Source organism: Salvelinus namaycush, chromosome 8 (assembly GCF_016432855.1).
Source record: "Salvelinus namaycush isolate Seneca chromosome 8, SaNama_1.0, whole genome shotgun sequence".
NCBI classification, from domain to species: Eukaryota; Metazoa; Chordata; class Actinopteri; order Salmoniformes; family Salmonidae; genus Salvelinus; species Salvelinus namaycush.
The window spans coordinates 60,317,090-60,333,898 of NC_052314.1; the positions used below are offsets into that span (position 1 = coordinate 60,317,090).

The 16,809-nt window shown below is 46.1% G+C and overlaps 1 protein-coding gene across 1 annotated transcript in view; it reads right to left on the reverse strand.

Moving 5' to 3' along the window:
* The window catches only part of tenm3 (teneurin transmembrane protein 3), a 164,466-nt gene that overhangs the window by 20,200 nt on the left and 127,457 nt on the right, over positions 1-16,809 (reverse strand). The window contains exons 19-21 of the mRNA XM_039000275.1: positions 12,861-13,110; positions 5,749-5,981; positions 2,533-2,687 (exon numbers count right to left, since the gene is read on the reverse strand). Of these exons, the coding sequence (XP_038856203.1) occupies positions 2,533-2,687; positions 5,749-5,981; positions 12,861-13,110 (638 nt within the window). The remainder of the gene's footprint in view (positions 1-2,532; positions 2,688-5,748; positions 5,982-12,860; positions 13,111-16,809) is intronic.

The window sequence follows — 16,809 nt, forward strand, 5'->3', positions numbered from 1 at the left end:
GGAGAGAGAGAGCTGGAGAGAGAGCTGGAGAGAGAGAGCTGGAGAGAGAGAGCTGGAGAGAGAGAGCTGGAGAGAGAGAGCTGGAGAGAGAGCTGGAGAGAGAGAGCGTTATAGCCTTGAAAGCACTGAGGCAAGAGATGTCGGGGACTCACCTCTCTACAGTACAGTATGTGTATGGGAACATTTTATTTCATACCCCCGACATGTTGAGGTGACAGTGGTTGGAGGTTGCAGTGTAACGCGTGGATGTGTTTCTGCTGCCTGTTTTAACTGACACAGAGCTGTCTTCAGTTTGTTTTTGCTCCATTGAGTCCCAGGCTGCTTCCCGAATGGCACCCTATTCCCTATTTAGTGCACTATCTAGGGAATAAGGTGCCATTTGGGACACGGGCATACTTCTTCTCCCTCTCTGGCTGGCTGCGCTACACTGTGTCTCTTCCCCATTCTTCCCCCCGGACACAAGGGTACTGCATATATGTTCCTCTCTGAATAACTCAACTCTGTGTTTCTCTCTCTCTTTGTCACTGGGGACTCTCTCCCTCGCTCTGTGATTTTGACCGTGCAGAGGAGAAGAGGATGAGAAGGAGGAGGAGTGAGTCCAAAGAAGAAAGGAAGAGAGGGATGGAGAGATGGAGAAGAATGATCTGAGCGAATCTGTCTCTGGGATTTAACGGTCTGTTTTGAGAGACGGGGAATCGGGGGAAGTGAGGTGTAGCTCAGGGCATACACACACACACACACACACACACACACACACACACACACACACACACACACACACACACACACACACACACACACACACACACACACACACACACACACACACACACACACACACACACACACACACACACACACACACACACACAGATCTAGCTAGCAGTGGAAGGCACAGGGGACTCAGAGACAACACAACAAATACCTGACTTGCCCACACTGGTTATGCATTACATTAGTTCAGCACACTGTCAATATACTGTCAGTCAGAAAAGTGACATTCTCTTGGGCTCTCAGTTTGGCAACAAACATCAACGAAACTACCACCATCTAGACAGCACCATTAGTAGCCTATCACTCAAGATAACCCACTTCAGTGCTTCCCTAAAGCTCAAAATAGCCCATTCTGATTGGATAATCCAGGAGAAGCGCCTAGTAAGACCTCCAATAGGGGAGGCCACTTTCAGGAACAGTATTATGATTGACACATCCTATTCCCTCATAATCCTCAGATGATTGCTGTCTTTCAACAATAAAGTGAGATCCAAACTGGACCCTGAAATACCTGGAGTTGGATTTGGCCCTTAGAAAGAGCTGAAGCTGAGGGCCATAGTGCTGTCTGGGGTTGGGGTCAGTTCCATTTCAATTTGACAATTCAGAAAGTGAACAACTGTAAAACTTCAATTAGACGCCGAGTTTCAAATGATCACCTGTCCCTTTTAATAGCTGAGCAACTGCACACATTTCAGCAAATACAAGCCTGTTTCAAATAAACGCCGGGTCGAAATGAATTGTTTATGAGGTTACCATGAATTACCATGAATTGTTTACAAGGTTTAATGTTTGATTTGTTACATTGAATAATTCAGTAATGACTCGAACAATTATGACAATCATCAGTTTATATTGCCAATAAGAAACTGTTAGCCATTGGCTGCTAACAGCTGAGAACTGCTAGCCATTGGCTGCTAACAGCTGAGAACTGCTAGCCATTGGCTGCTAACAGCTGAGAACTGCTAGCTAACTGGCAAGCACAAACACAGTCAAGAGCCCTAGAAATCGGCAGAACCGACGAAAATGCACAAGGAAAAGTCTTGAACGTTTTTTTTTTAGGTATAATGACACCAAAGAAACGTGACACAGTGTGTAAATGATAACACATTAGTGCAGGAAATGTGCAAATGAGCAAAAGCGGTGAGCACTAAGGGAATAGACTCAAACAAAAGCCTGTCTCTAATAAGCACCTGTTGTTTTTAGTGATTTAAGCAAATAAACACCCAGGCTATTACGTTTTAGAGTCAACATTAAACTTTTCTCATTGTGCCATTTCAGTTTACTTCCTGAATTGGTTGAATTGAAATGGAATCGTCCCCAACCCTGGCACTGTACCCTACGCCATAGGGCTGAGTTCAGCTGTGTTGGTTGACTGGGGGCAGGTTTGGGGTATAGGGAGCGGCCAGCAGGGGGAGCTTAAGGCCTTTAATAGGGGGCACTGCCACTCAGTAGGGGAGAACACAACACACACTGTCTGATTCTCCAAGATGAGACAACACCTCTGTCAATATTAGCCAGCCACACCATCTACTACAGTCTACATCACAGAGGCTATATGGACTGAGTGTATATTGCCAAATTAGCACTTTCATGGTTTCAAAATGCTTGATATAGTAAGAGTGACAGAACCATGTTTGTATATGTATGGCTCTGAACGATGACTCAGGGCCGCCATTAAGATAAAGTGAGTCCAGCAAACACTGGAGGTTTGGTGTGTGTTCGTGTTCAGGTGGATGTCCCTGTGTGTATGTGACCCACCTGTCTGATGTGCATGCTGGTGTCACAGGTCAGGGGTCGTGCTGAGGTGAGGTCGTTGGAGCCCAACAGGGTGGAGATGATCCCGTTACGATCCACCTTCCTGATCATGGTCCCGTCTACGAAGTAGATGTACCCGTTCTTATCTACCGTAATACCTGGAGTAGCGGGACAGAGAGGGAAAATGATGAGAGGTAAGATGTAGATGTACCAATTATTATCTACCGTAATACCTGGAGTAGTGGGACAGAGGGAAAGGAAGGAGATTTAGTAGAAGTAGATGTACTTGTTCCCATCTACCGTAATACCTGGAGTAGAAGCAGAGAGATGGAGACTGAGATATTTGCACGTACACATACCTGTGTACGTGCACATTCACACAGACATACTATACGCACATACACACACACCCATGCACACGCACACAGCACCTGCCAGCCTGTGTATGTACAACGAGTGTGTGTGTATGAGTGTGGCTTGGGCATTTTTCAGGTCACTGCAGAAGGAAGCACCCTGTGAATAATTCACATTTTGATGTCTAGTAGTGAATTATTTCACAGGGCAGAAGAGGAAGGGAGGTAGGGAGGTGGGAAAATAATTAATTTTCAGCGCCATCTCTGCATTTTAAAACCACCCCAAAATAAGAACAATAGAATATTTGGGGGACGGGAGCCTAGAAGAGAGGAGGAAGGGAAGAACACACCCATGTTTCTGGTGGGAGGGAAGGATGGAAGGAGGGAGGGGAGGGAGGAGCAGGGGGGTTAGTTCATCTGCACTTCACATCCAAATGGATGAGAAACCGACTGTTGCTATGGTTGCGACAACAGCGGCTAAAAGCAACTTCTCTCCCCCCTTTCTCCTGTGTGTGCATCTGAGGAGGGTTCGAGCTCCTGAGGCGGTGTGTGTACCTGCTCCACTGCTGATCCTGTAGGGAGGGGGAGGAGGGGGGGGGGGGGGTGGGGGTGAAGGGAAAGAGGGATGGGGAGAGGGAGGACAGAAAGAAGGGATGGGAGAGGAGGGGTGTTTAAGCCCCTTGCCGCATTCCGCCATGACCTGCAAGCTAATCAAAGGAGAGACAGATGAAGAGAGGAGGAGGATGGGATGAGAGGAGAGAAGAGAGAGAGAAGGATAGAAGAGAGGGAGGCGGTGATAAGAGATGCTGAGTGGAGAGGGTGGGATGAAAAGGGAGAATAGGAGAGGAGTGGCAAGGCTGAGAGGCGGCATGTTGGAAATGAAAACACTCTCTCTTCTCTCCATCCCTCTCTCTTCTCTCCATCCCTCTCTCTTCTCTCCATCCCTCTCTCTTCTCTCCATCCCTCTCTCTTCTCTCCATCCCTCTCTCTTCTCTCCATCCCTCTCTCTTCTCTCCATCCCTCTCTTCTCTCCATCCCTCTCTTCTCTCCATCCCTCTCTTCTCTCCATCCCTCTCTTCTCTCCATCCTTCTCTCTTCTATCCATCCCTCTCTCTTCTCTCCATCCCTCTCTTCTCTCCATCCCTCTCTCTTCTCTCCATCTCTCTCTCTTCTCTCCATCCATCTCTCTTCTCTCCATCCCTCTTTCTTCTCTCCATCCCTCTCTCTTCTCTCCACCCCCCTCTCTTCTCTCCACCCCCCTCTCTTCTCTCCATCCCTCTCTCTTCTCTCCATCCCTCTCTCTTCTATCCATCCCTCTCTTCTCTCCATCTCTCTCTCTTCTCTCCATCCCTCTCTCTTCTCTCCACCCCCCTCTCTTCTCTCCATCCCTCTCTCTTCTCTCCATCCCTCTCTTCTCTCCATCCCTCTCTCTTCTCTCCATCCTTCTCTCTTCTCTACATCCCTCTCTCTTCTCTCCATCCTTCTCTCTTCTCTCCATCCCTCTCTCTTCTCTCCATCTCTCTCTCTTCTCTCCATCTCTCTCTCTTCTCTCCATCCCTCTCTTCTCTCCATCCCTCTCTCTTCTCTCAATCCCTCTCTCTTCTCTCCATCCCTCTCTCTTCTCTCCATCCCTCTCTCTTCTCTCCATCTCTCTCTCTTCTCTCCATCTCTCTCTCTTCTCTCCATCCCTCTCTTCTCTCCATCCCTCTCTCTTCTCTCCATCCCTCTCTCTTCTCTCCACCCTTCTCTCTTCTCTCCATCCCTCTCTCTTCTCTCCATCCTTCTCTTCTCTCCATCCTTCTATCTTCTCTCCATCTCTCTCTCTTCTCTCCATCCCTCTCTCTTCTCTCAATCCCTCTCTCTTCTCTCCATCCCTCTCTCTTCTCTCCATCTCTCTCTCTTCTCTCCATCTCTCTCTCTTCTCTCCATCCCTCTCTCTTCTCTCCATCCCTCTCTCTTCTCTCCACCCTTCTCTCTTCTCTCCATCCCTCTCTCTTCTCTCCATCCTTCTCTCTTCTCTCCATCCCCCTCTCCCTCTAAGCCATCTGCTGCTAGCGACGGCTCGCTAACATTTATTTGCATTTCTCTACTCTCTCTTTCCCTCTCTCACACGTTCCCGCCCTGCTAATGGTCTTCCGACTCGCTCTATAACTGCGGTTTAACAGGCAGCTGTGTGTGTGTATGTGTGTGTGTGTGTGTGTGTGTGTGTGTGTGTGTGTGAGTGTGAGAGAGAGAGAGAGAGATAATGTGTTTATGTGTGTCTCTCCATTAAAATCTAGACTAAAAGCTTGTGCCTGCCAAAATCTCCCAGCTACTGCTCAGCCACCTCTCACCTCATTACCGCCGGGGTGTGTGTGTGTGTGTGTGTGTGTGTGTGATAGTCACACCTGTGGGTTACAGACAGGTTTTATGGGGGCTGGCTGGTGCGGCGGGACAGACAGACTGACAGATTGTCTGAAGCAGAGTGTTGGAGGCCATACTAAGCGATGCTACAGTCCAACAATATGTGGGAAGTTTCTGTCAGTCTGAGTCTGTGTGGTTGTGTTCTAATGCCATGGTAGCATAATGGTAGCATAATGGTAGCATAATGGAAGTATAATGGGGACGGAAGCTTGCGGGGGAAGAGTGCCTTTTACCAAGGGTTGGTCTGTTTTTCTCTACAGGGAACTGTGCATGAATTATATGCCAGACCATATAATATGTGTGTGTGTCTGTGTGTGTCTGTGCGTTTTTGTTGGTGTCTGCACCAATGTCCTGTGTAGTTGTGTGTTTCTCTGTGAATGTATTATGTCAATCATTTTGTCTGTACCAATTTTCAGCATGTGGCAGTGTGTGTGTGTGTGTGTTTATTCCTCTGTCCCTCTACCTTTGGGCCCCATGAGGAGGGCCTCTGTGGCCTTGCCCCCGTCCCCGCAGCGTGCCTCGTCGAAGGGGGGACACTGCTCCCCGGTTCCCGCCACCACTTCTCCGTTCTGGATCAGCTCCTTGGTGCCCGTCAGGACCTTGGGACGGTAGATACGGCGGGAGTTGGTGTCTGACACGTACAGCTGCCCCGTAACCGGGTCCGTCGCCAGGTAGTACCGGTGGGCCGGGTTGTTGCTACGGAAACCAAAGTGGAGGAAGAGGCGACAGTTAGGGACAGTGACATAGGGACACTACAGAACTCACACTACAACTTGACATCCACACTTCACATAAAAATACCGCACCACCCGACAAGGAAATTAAACAAATGAACACAAAAGGACACTGAAAATGACAGAGGGGATCAGGCTGCTGCATTCGTGTTGTGAAAGACCAGAGGGAGGATGAGAGGGCAGCGTCCATTTTGTGCCTGTGGCACATCATACTAGAGGTGTTAGAGGAAGGGGCACACGGTTCCACAGTGGCATATGACCTCAGCCGGGGTGAACCTAACGCGATGCGACTGCCGATCACTATCGTCTGACACGCTCCTAATGACGCCCAGTAACCTGTCACATTCGCTCCATCATCGCCTGCTTGGTGAGCTGGGCGCCGGCGGTTGCCGTAGCGGTTGATGAAAGTCAACAACTGATCAACAGGCGTCAATTAGGACGGCTTAAAATAGGGGGAAGGAGCCAGACACCTCACGCAGAGGACAGGCTGGCTGTTTCTAATGACACACCCATCACTAGAGAGATAGAGAGGGAGAGAGACCGAGAGATACAGAGAGAGACACTGTATATAGACATAATATGACATTTGTAATGTCTTTATTCTTTTGGAACTTTTGTGAGTGTAATATTTACTGTTCAATTTTTATTGTTAATTTCACTTTTGTTTACTATCTATTTCACGTACTTTGGCAATGTAAACATATGTTTCCCATGCCAATAAAGCCCTTTGAATTGAAAATTAAATTGAGAGAGAGAGAGAGCAATATGTCTGGTCTATCCAGGGAAAATAACATGTGCACCTCAGGCTTCAGGGATCCAAGATAAACAGAAGAAAAACATTTTTTACTTATTTTCTGTTACATTGGAGGAAAATCTACTTTTGGGGCATTTGACTGTCTTTGCACTTTGCTCTCACTGACACTCCACTGTTCTCCTAGTGCCCACTTCACTTCCAGGTAAAAGTAGACAGGAAACATTCTGGGAAGTAGCTGACACAGAAGCTTTGCTTTGAATATGAATCTGACGTCAGTGATTCCTCAGTCAGAGCGAGAACGGTTACGAAAGAGTGTCGCTTCGAGCAGGCGTAAAACATCAGACAGACACCACTCCTCCATATTGAGGTGAATCTTTACATTTCTTTAAGAAATATGACACGAGGCAGGTGTTTCTTTGTCGCTGAGGGCTAAAGACAAGGAGGATTTACACAGAGGCAAACACAGAGGCAAACACAGAGGCAAACACAGATAATAAGAAGCTGCAGTCTCTATGATGCATTAGGACGCCTCGCAAATGAATGGCCCCAAATGGAACATTATTGTTGTTACCATGAAGTATTGAGGAATGAAAGAGTGGGGACCCGTTTCTATTTTCACCACGACTGTTACTTTCTATTTTCCATGACTTTCTATTTTCACCATTACTGACACTATATTCCCAGGCACAGTTATTCCCCATGGCTCCATTATCATCATGAAGGAATGTTCTTCATCTCCCCTGATCATTTTCCAGATATCCCACCCCTCTCCTCTTTATAGAAAGGCGCCTCCTCCATTTCTCAATTTCTATGATGACAGCACAGCACAGCACGTCTGACGTATAAAGAATAGGCCTGATTTAGCGCAAACCAACGCTAGTCAGGAACACAGAGAGCACCTCTCCTCTTCTCTCTCCTCTGAGCACCACCATAGTTCCTCCTCTCCTCTGAACAGCACCATAGTTCCTCCTCTCCTCTGAACAGCACCATAGTTCCTCCTCTCCTCTCTCCTCTGAACACCACCATAGTTCCTCCTCTCCTCTGAACAGCACCATAGTTCCTCCTCTCATCTGAACAGCACCATAGTTCCTCCTCTTCTCTCTCCTCTGAACACCACCATAGTTCCTCCTCTCATCTGAACAGCACCATAGTTCCTCCTCTCCTCTCTCCTCTGAACACCACCATAGTTCCTCCTCTCCTCTGAACAGCACCATAGTTCCTCCTCTCATCTGAACACCACCATAGTTCCTCCTCTCCTCTCTCCTCTGAACACCACCATAGTTCCTCCTCTCCTCTGAACAGCACCATAGTTCCTCCTCTCATCTGAACAGCACCATAGTTCCTCCTCTCCTCTCTCCTCTGAACAGCACCATAGTTCCTCCTCTCCTCTGAACAGCACCATAGTTCCTCCTCTCCTCTCTCCTCTGAACACCACCATAGTTCCTCCTCTCCTCTGAACAGCACCATAGTTCCTCCTCTCATCTGAACACCACCATAGTTCCTCCTCTCCTCTGAACACCACCATAGTTCCTCCTCTCCTCTGAACAGCACCATAGTTCCTCCTCTCCTCTGAACACCACCATAGTTCCTCCTCTCCTCTGAACACCACCATAGTTCCTCCTCTCATCTGAACAGCACCATAGTTCCTCCTCTCCTCTCTCCTCTGAACACCACCATAGTTCCTCCTCTCCTCTGAACAGCACCATAGTTCCTCCTCTCATCTGAACACCACCATAGTTCCTCCTCTCCTCTGAACACCACCATAGTTCCTCCTCTCATCTGAACAGCACCATAGTTCCTCCTCTCCTCTCTCCTCTGAACACCACCATAGTTCCTCCTCTCCTCTGAACAGCACCATAGTTCCTCCTCTCATCTGAACACCACCATAGTTCCTCCTCTCCTCTGAACACCACCATAGTTCCTCCTCTCCTCTGAACACCACCATAGTTCCTCCTCTCCTCTGAACACCACCATAGTTCCTCCTCTCATCTGAACAGCACCATAGTTCCTCCTCTCCTCTCTCCTCTGAACACCACCATAGTTCCTCCTCTCCTCTGAACACCACCATAGTTCCTCCTCTCCTCTGAACAGCACCATAGTTCCTCCTCTCCTCTTCTCTCTCCTCTGAACAGCACCATAGTTCCTCCTCTCCTCTTCTCTCTCCTCTGAACACCACCATAGTTCCTCCTCTCCTCTTCTCTCTCCTTTGAACAGCACCGTAGTTCCCCCTCTCCTCTTCTCTCTCCTCTGAACAGCACCATAGTTCCTCCTCTCCTCTTCTCTCTCCTCTGACCACCACAATAGTTCCTCCTCTCCTCTTCTCTCTCCTCTGAACAGCACCATAGTTCCTCCTTCTAGACTTGACCCCGGGTCTTGTCCTCACTCCTCTTGGTCAAAGGGCCCCAACCGTACAATACAGAAGTGTTGAGTTGAAAACAGACCCCTCAAAACCCCTCAAAATGTTGTTGTTGTTAGTTAGCGGTTGTGTTAAGTAAGGTTGTGTTAAGTTGTCTTTTACAATGTTCTTCACAAATGACTAGGGGTTCTGGATGGTTCTGGATGGTTCCAACGGGTTTGTAGGCAGATAAAGGAGTCCGATTCACCGAGAGCTGATGTCGGCCAATCCGCTAGAATGATTCTGAAATCCCTCCAAAGCCTTTATGTAAAGAGAGCGACTGTATTCTATGGATGAGCTGCCACTAGGGTTTACACAGGGAACAGAGAGAGAGAGGGAAACAAGACTGGTATGGATCTGTGGTACATGGTTATATTGTTGCTGAGGCTTACCTATGTCTGAAATCTTTATTTCTTAGAGGAGCGGAAGCAGAAGGGAACAAGAAAGAGAAGGGAAAAAAGAGAGAGATAACATAATAGTGTTGGTTAGTCAGGATGGAGAACACACAGAAAGAGAGAGATAATAGAATAGTGTTGGTTAGTCAGGATGGAGAACACACAGAAAGAGAGAGATAACATAATAGTGTTGGTTAGTCAGGATGGAGAACACACAGAAAGAGAGAGAGATAACATAATAGTGTTGGTTAGTCAGGATGGAGAACACACAGAAAGAGAGAGATAATAGAAGAGTGTTGGTTAGTCAGGATGGAGAACACACAGAAAGAGAGAGATAATAGAAGAGTGTTGGTTAGTCAGGATGGAGAACACACAGAAAGAGAGAGATAATAGAAGAGTGTTGGTTAGCCAGGATGGAGAACACACAGAAAGAGAGAGATAATAGAAGAGTGTTGGTTAGCCAGGATGGAGAACACACAGAAAGAGAGAGATAATAGAAGAGTGTTGGTTAGTCAGGATGGAGAACACACAGAAAGAGAGAGATAATAGAAGAGTGTTGGTTAGTCAGGATGGAGAACACACAGAAAGAGAGAGATAATAGAAGAGTGTTGATTAGTCAGGATGGAGAACACACAGAAAGAGAGAGATAATAGAAGAGTGTTGATTAGTCAGGATGGAGAACACACAGAAAGAGAGAGATAATAGAAGAGTGTTGGTTAGTCAGGATGGAGAACACACAGAAAGAGAGAGATAATATAAGAGTGTTGGTTAGTCAGGATGGAGAACACACAGAAAGAGAGAGATAATAGAAGAGTGTTGGTTAGTCAGGATGGAGAACACACAGAAAGAGAGAGATAATAGAAGAGTGTTGGTTAGTCAGGATGGAGAACACACAGAAAGAGAGAGATAATAGAAGAGTGTTGGTTAGTTAGGATGGAGAACACACAGAAAGAGAGAGATAATAGAAGAGTGTTGGTTAGTCAGGATGGAGAACACACAGAAAGAGAGAGATAATAGAAGAGTGTTGGTTAGTCAGGATGGAGAACACACAGAAAGAGAGACAGGTCCTGCCATGGATACAAAGGAAGAGAGATGTTTGCACACACACACGCACACACACACAAATACTCATACACAAAGACACATTAACATACAGTACATATATAGTCAGGCAGTCAGAGAGTTAGACCCCCCCAGACAAACACACAGCCGTCACAGTTGTTGAGCAGTGGCAGCTCTAAGCAGTAGTTTCCCCCTCCTGCCACAAGTCTTAACCAGAGAGAAGGAAACCATGAATGATTCACCTGGGAGCTAGCATTAGCGTTCCACACTTGTGCTCCAGGGTAACAGGCTCATAATGGTCTATTGATTGTGTTCCAGACAATGAAGAGGCAGGGCCTAAACAACAGTGTTAGCACCTCCGGTGACTAGCCAGGAGGCTGGTATTACTGTATATGCCAACGCTGCGGAGTGACTTTTCATTTATAATACACATGTGCACAAGCACGCGCGCACACACACTTTTTCTAATTAGTAAATTTAATTTACAGGACTGGGCATTATCCACCAAGCCAATAATGAAATTGAGTTAAGCCTGGGTGCATTACTGTGTGCTGAGAGAGAGAGAGAGAGAGAGACAGAGAGACAGAGAGAGACAGAGAGAGAGAGCGAGAGAGAGAGAGAGAGAGAGAGAGAGAGAGAGAGAGAGAGAGAGAGACAGAGAGAGAGAGAGAGAGAGAGAGAGAGAGAGAGAGAGAGACAGAGAGAGAGAGAGCGAGAGAGAGAGAGAGAGAGAGAGAGAGAGAACTAGTGTTGTACTTGTATACATGATTATATGTACTATTATTACTGTTGAAATGAACTGTATTTCATTATCCTCATTGCATTGTACTGTATTTACTGAAATGCTGTAGCCTACCACTATACTGCTTTGGCAATATCAACAAACTGTATTTCATGCCAATAAAGTCTCAATTTGAATTTGAATTAGAGAGAGATTGAGAGAGAGAGAGAGACATAGGATATATTTCATCAGGGGAAAATGTGAGAAGGTAATTTATGAGCAGTGAGTGTTCATAACAGGGCTAAAATGTCCTGCAGACCAGGTTAGAGGAGAGGCTGTGTGTGTGTGTGTGTGTGTGTGTGTGTGTGTGTGTGTGTGTGTGTGTGTGTGTGTGTGTGTGTGTGTGTGTGTGTGTGTGTGTGTGTGTGTGTGTGTATGTGTGTGTGCCTTCCATAACATCTCTGTATCTCATCATTGTAAATGACCAGATAAGACTGACCACACTCCACATGTAGTGAGTGTGAAATTGCATTTTTACTGAAACAAATCAATGTGTGTGTATCAGGGGGTAGCTCTTGTGTCATCCAGCCATCCATCACTGAATTCTCCTGTCCATCTCCCTTCCCCAAACCATTGTTTGAGGGCCTGGCAACCTGAGCTCCACCCCTTCAATCCATCCATCCATCCATCCACCCAACCAACCCACCCTCCCTCCATCTATCCGTCCATCCCTCTTTCTCTACAAATGCATGTTAGTCATTCATCAGAAGTAGGTAAAACAACCACAGAACAAGAACATTGCAAAAGTAAAACCATCTTCAAGAAATAAACGCTATCATCAACATCGGTTTGATTCAGACTAAAAGAAAAGTACAACACATAGGCTGCTTTTCCCCCTCTCTCCATGCTTACCTGAGCTCCATCACACTGGTTTTCCCCCTCTCTCCATGCTTACCTGAGCTCCATCACACTGGTTTTCCCCCTCTCTCCATGCTTACCTGAGCTCCATCACACTGGTTTTCCCCCTCTCTCCATGCTTACCTGAGCTCCATCACACTGGTTTTCCCCCTCTCTCCATGCTTACCTGAGCTCCATCACACTGGTTTTCCCCCTCTCTCCATGCTTACCTGAGCTCCATCACACTGGTTTTCCCCCTCTCTCCATGCTTACCTGAGCTCCATCACACTGGTTTTCCCCCTCTCTCCATGCTTACCTGAGCTCCATCACACTGGTTTTCCCCCTCTCTCCATGCTTACCTGAGCTCCATCACACTGGTTTTCCCCCTCTCTCCATGCTTACCTGAGCTCCATCACACTGGTTTTCCCCCTCTCTCCATGCTTACCTGAGCTCCATCACACTGGTTTTCCCCCTCTCTCCATGCTTACCTGAGCTCCATCACACTGGTTTTCCCCCTCTCTCCATGCTTACCTGAGCTCCATCACACTGGTTTTCCCCCTCTCTCCATGCTTACCTGAGCTCCATCACACTGGTTTTCCCCCTCTCTCCATGCTTACCTGAGCTCCATCACACTGGTGACGTTCCCAGAGGGGAAGATGCGTCTGATGTAGTTGAAGTCCCCGACGAAGAGGCTCCCGTCGGCGCCACAGGCCAGCGCCACGGGGGCCAGCAGCTTGTTGCCCTCCGCCTGGCCGTTACAGCTGGGGCACGAGATGCTGCGGCGCCGGCCGTTACCCATGATGCTGCTGATCACTGGGGGCTGCTGGGAGATGAACACGTTCTCACCGTTGCCCTTGTACAGGATGCCTGGATGGGGGGAGAGGGAGGGAGAGAGGGAGGGAGGGGGAGGGAGATTAGTTGCTGTGTCAAAGTCGTGTGTCATTGTGATGAGTGGAAGATTGCCGAAAAATAAGCGAATTGCTGTTGTTGGATAAAGCTTATACACGTAGCCTTTTGTACATTTGTGTAATTTCTGAACTTCCATGTTGGTCAAGGTGTTGGAAAATGTTATACAGTCTTGTTATGAACTTTGTAGTTTGGCCAACATTTACAAATATGGTGGTGGCGCATATTTAAACTGTAAAGTATTATCAAATAACAGCTTATACGTAGAGGGAATATGATTTGGCTTGTTGCAAACGTGCCTGAGGGATCAACGTAACACTCTGAATGGCCAGTAGTTGCAACAGTTTCACTTGACCAGATGATCACCACAGGAAAGTCAAATCAAAGCGTTACAAACTCTCTTCACTCTCTCTTTCACAGAACAAATTCAGGCCAATGTTGTTTTTCATTTTTAACTCAACACCACTTCCTCGTTAATCCTCGTCCCAAGGCTAACCAGCTATGCAGCCAGGAAATAAACACTCAATGCTTTAAAATTAGACCCCAAAATATTATATTCACGCTTCTCGCAGAATTAAACGCCGCACACACACACACACACACACACACACACACACACACACACACACACACACACACACACACACACACACACACACACACACACACACACACACACACACACACACACACACACACACACACATCATTAGCATTTTACCAAAAATGTGTAATTAATACAGGCTTTGAATATGGTATTTCTCAGATGATTTTCACCTCTGTGAGAATGCGATCTGAAGGAACCGTAGCAGGGTTTAAATGGGTTGACACCACAGCTGCTCCTGTCGTCATGATTACGGGCTTTTGATCATTGGAATGTTCATTTACGTGGTGCTGGGACTGAGGGCAGGTTTTTATCTGGTAATGGTGGTCGTTTGGAATTGATAAATGGTGTTAGCGCTGGTGTATGGTGCTGGGGCTGGGGGTTAGGGCTGGGGTGATGAGGGTGTTATTGGTGTGGGGCACCCTGGGTAGGTGTTGCCTGAGCTTGCACCTCTCTCTCATTCAATTTAATTCAAAGGGCCTTATTGGCATGGGAATCATACAGTATGTTTCCATTGCCAAAGCAAGTGAAATAGATATTCTCTCTCTCGTTCGCTCTCCTTCTCTCACTTTCTCAAAAGGGTTTCATGGGATCACACAGCGTGGGAGATGGAAAGATGCATGTGTGTGTCACCACACATTTAAGAACATTAATTCTCCCCCACCAGTAACACACAACTGGGTGCTGATTTTAAAAAACAGTTTAAAGACAAAAGGAGTTAAATGGGATCAGCCGTTATGTGTAGTTTTCAAAGCAACAAATATGTAAAAACCATCTGCACCTAGTATAAAGTGCAGTACTTTAAACCACTGCTATTCTGAAATAGCCTCTATCAATAAATACAATTATCTGTATATAAAAACTAAAAAAGGTACAAATTCTTAATGTCTAGATTTAAAAAAAAAATGCGATAATCTAAATCATTACTTTTGTAGCTAACACTAAAAATTGCGGACAATTAAAATAATAATTACAGCTACTTGATTGTCTGCATATTCATAGAGACATAACTTAAATATGATAAAGTAATAACACTCTTAGCAATGTGATAAAAACACTACATACAAAATTATAACATTCATATTGTTCTGATTACTAGCTATACTTATTGTAATACTTATGATAATAATAATGATGAAATAATATTGTATTTATTCAATACATCATTATTTTAAAAATTACATTAAATACTTTTAAAATCATGCTATAATATTGTATATAATATGTAATATTCCATTATATTTATAACTTAAATAATATTATAATAATTACTAAGTACAGTATCATTAGTGTTATCATCATCCGTATCAATAGCTTCCTCAACAATGTATTTATATCTTTGCGAATACATAACTTTTTAATTACTGCTCTTATTATCATCAATTATTTCCCTCCGGCAGTAAAGGAAATAGCTACCAAATCAATACAATTGCAGCCGGTTAATCAATCATTCTATTCCCTCAGGTCTGGTGCCTTGGCATCGTCCCTGTCTCAGGTTCCTTTCTGCTCCATATACTTTTTGGGCCAGTAATGGGCACCTCAAATTTCTTACTGAATGTTCGCTCTAAAATATCAACCCTGGTATATTCAAATTAAAATCTGGCGCCTAAAATTATCTTTGGCAGCTTTTTCTTTCCACTAAAAGACCTGAATATACTATAGAAATGAAATGAACACTATTGAAATGTTTTGGGAATATTGTGGGGATATATGGGGATGTTTTGGGAATATTGTGGGGATATATGGGGGTGTTTTGGCAATATTGTGGGGATATATGGGGATGTTTTGGGAATATTGTGGGGATATATGGGGGTGTTTTGGGAATATTGTGGGGATATATGGGGATGTTTTGGGAATATTGTGGGGGATATATGGGGGTGTTTTGGGAATATTGTGGGGATATATGAGGATGTTTTGGGAATATTGTGGGGATATATGGGGGTGTTTTGGGAATATTGTGGGGATATATGGGGATGTTTCGGGGATATTATGGGGATGTTTTGGGAATATTATGGGGATATATGGGAATGTTGTTATACTAAGCTCCCCCCAGGATGTACGGAGCTTACCTCTGTGCTCTGCCATGCCCTGTCTCCTGAGGGACATTGGAACAAACACACACCCTGTACCACTACCCACAGGCCCTGGCCCACTCTGCCCACCCCTGCCCAGAGACTGGCACTGATTGGCTGGCGCATGACAGGAACAGTTTTTGATTGGCTGTGGGGGATCCATGGTAGGCTGAATGAGAGCTAGATAGAATGAGAGATAGAGAGAGACGGGAAGAGAAAGTGGCCGAGGGTGCTGCTGTGTGGATTTTGGGTTGTGTGATGTAGCCAGTGTGGTGGTGTTTTCAGTTTGATCCAAAACACTGGGGTTTAATATCCGGCCTGAGGATATGCTGGTGGAGGGGAGAGGGCTTGGGCGGCACACGTGGTGTTCTGGTAATCGCTTGGCTAATAACAACAGGAACTAATGCTAGAGGCAGTGTGTCAGTTCATTGGGTAGCCTACAGCCAGGGGGTAGTTTTAAGCTTTAGAAAAAAACTAATATAAGCCTCGTGGTCTGATAAGTACAAAATACAGAACACGTTTTACAACATGCAGTCTTGTTTTGACTTTGTTACTTTCCTCAGTTTCTTTATGATCAGCACCCCTTCACCATAACAGGGTGCTGCTGACGAGGCCTAACAGTGGATCAAACAGACTGGACCTGTCCATCAACTCACAGGGGGTGTTTTATCTGTGCTGGAGCGAGGTGCGGTGCGTGCACGAGGCAGCAAGGTGTGGAGTAGAGGGGGAGAGCGGGCGGAGAGAGAGGGAGAGGAGAAGCCTTTGATCTTCACTTCATGGCTCTGGTTGGATCAAGGACACCGGGAGAGAGACCAGGGTCGGAGGGAATCACGGCCGGCAAACGGACGCCGTTTAAAGATGGCAGCGCAGCCGTGGCGTGGCCGAGCGACATGAAATAGAATAACGAATGTCTGACGGAGGGAAAACGTGAGTCTTTGCACAGACAACAAACATGAAAGTACATAAAGTACATGGACACAGTGT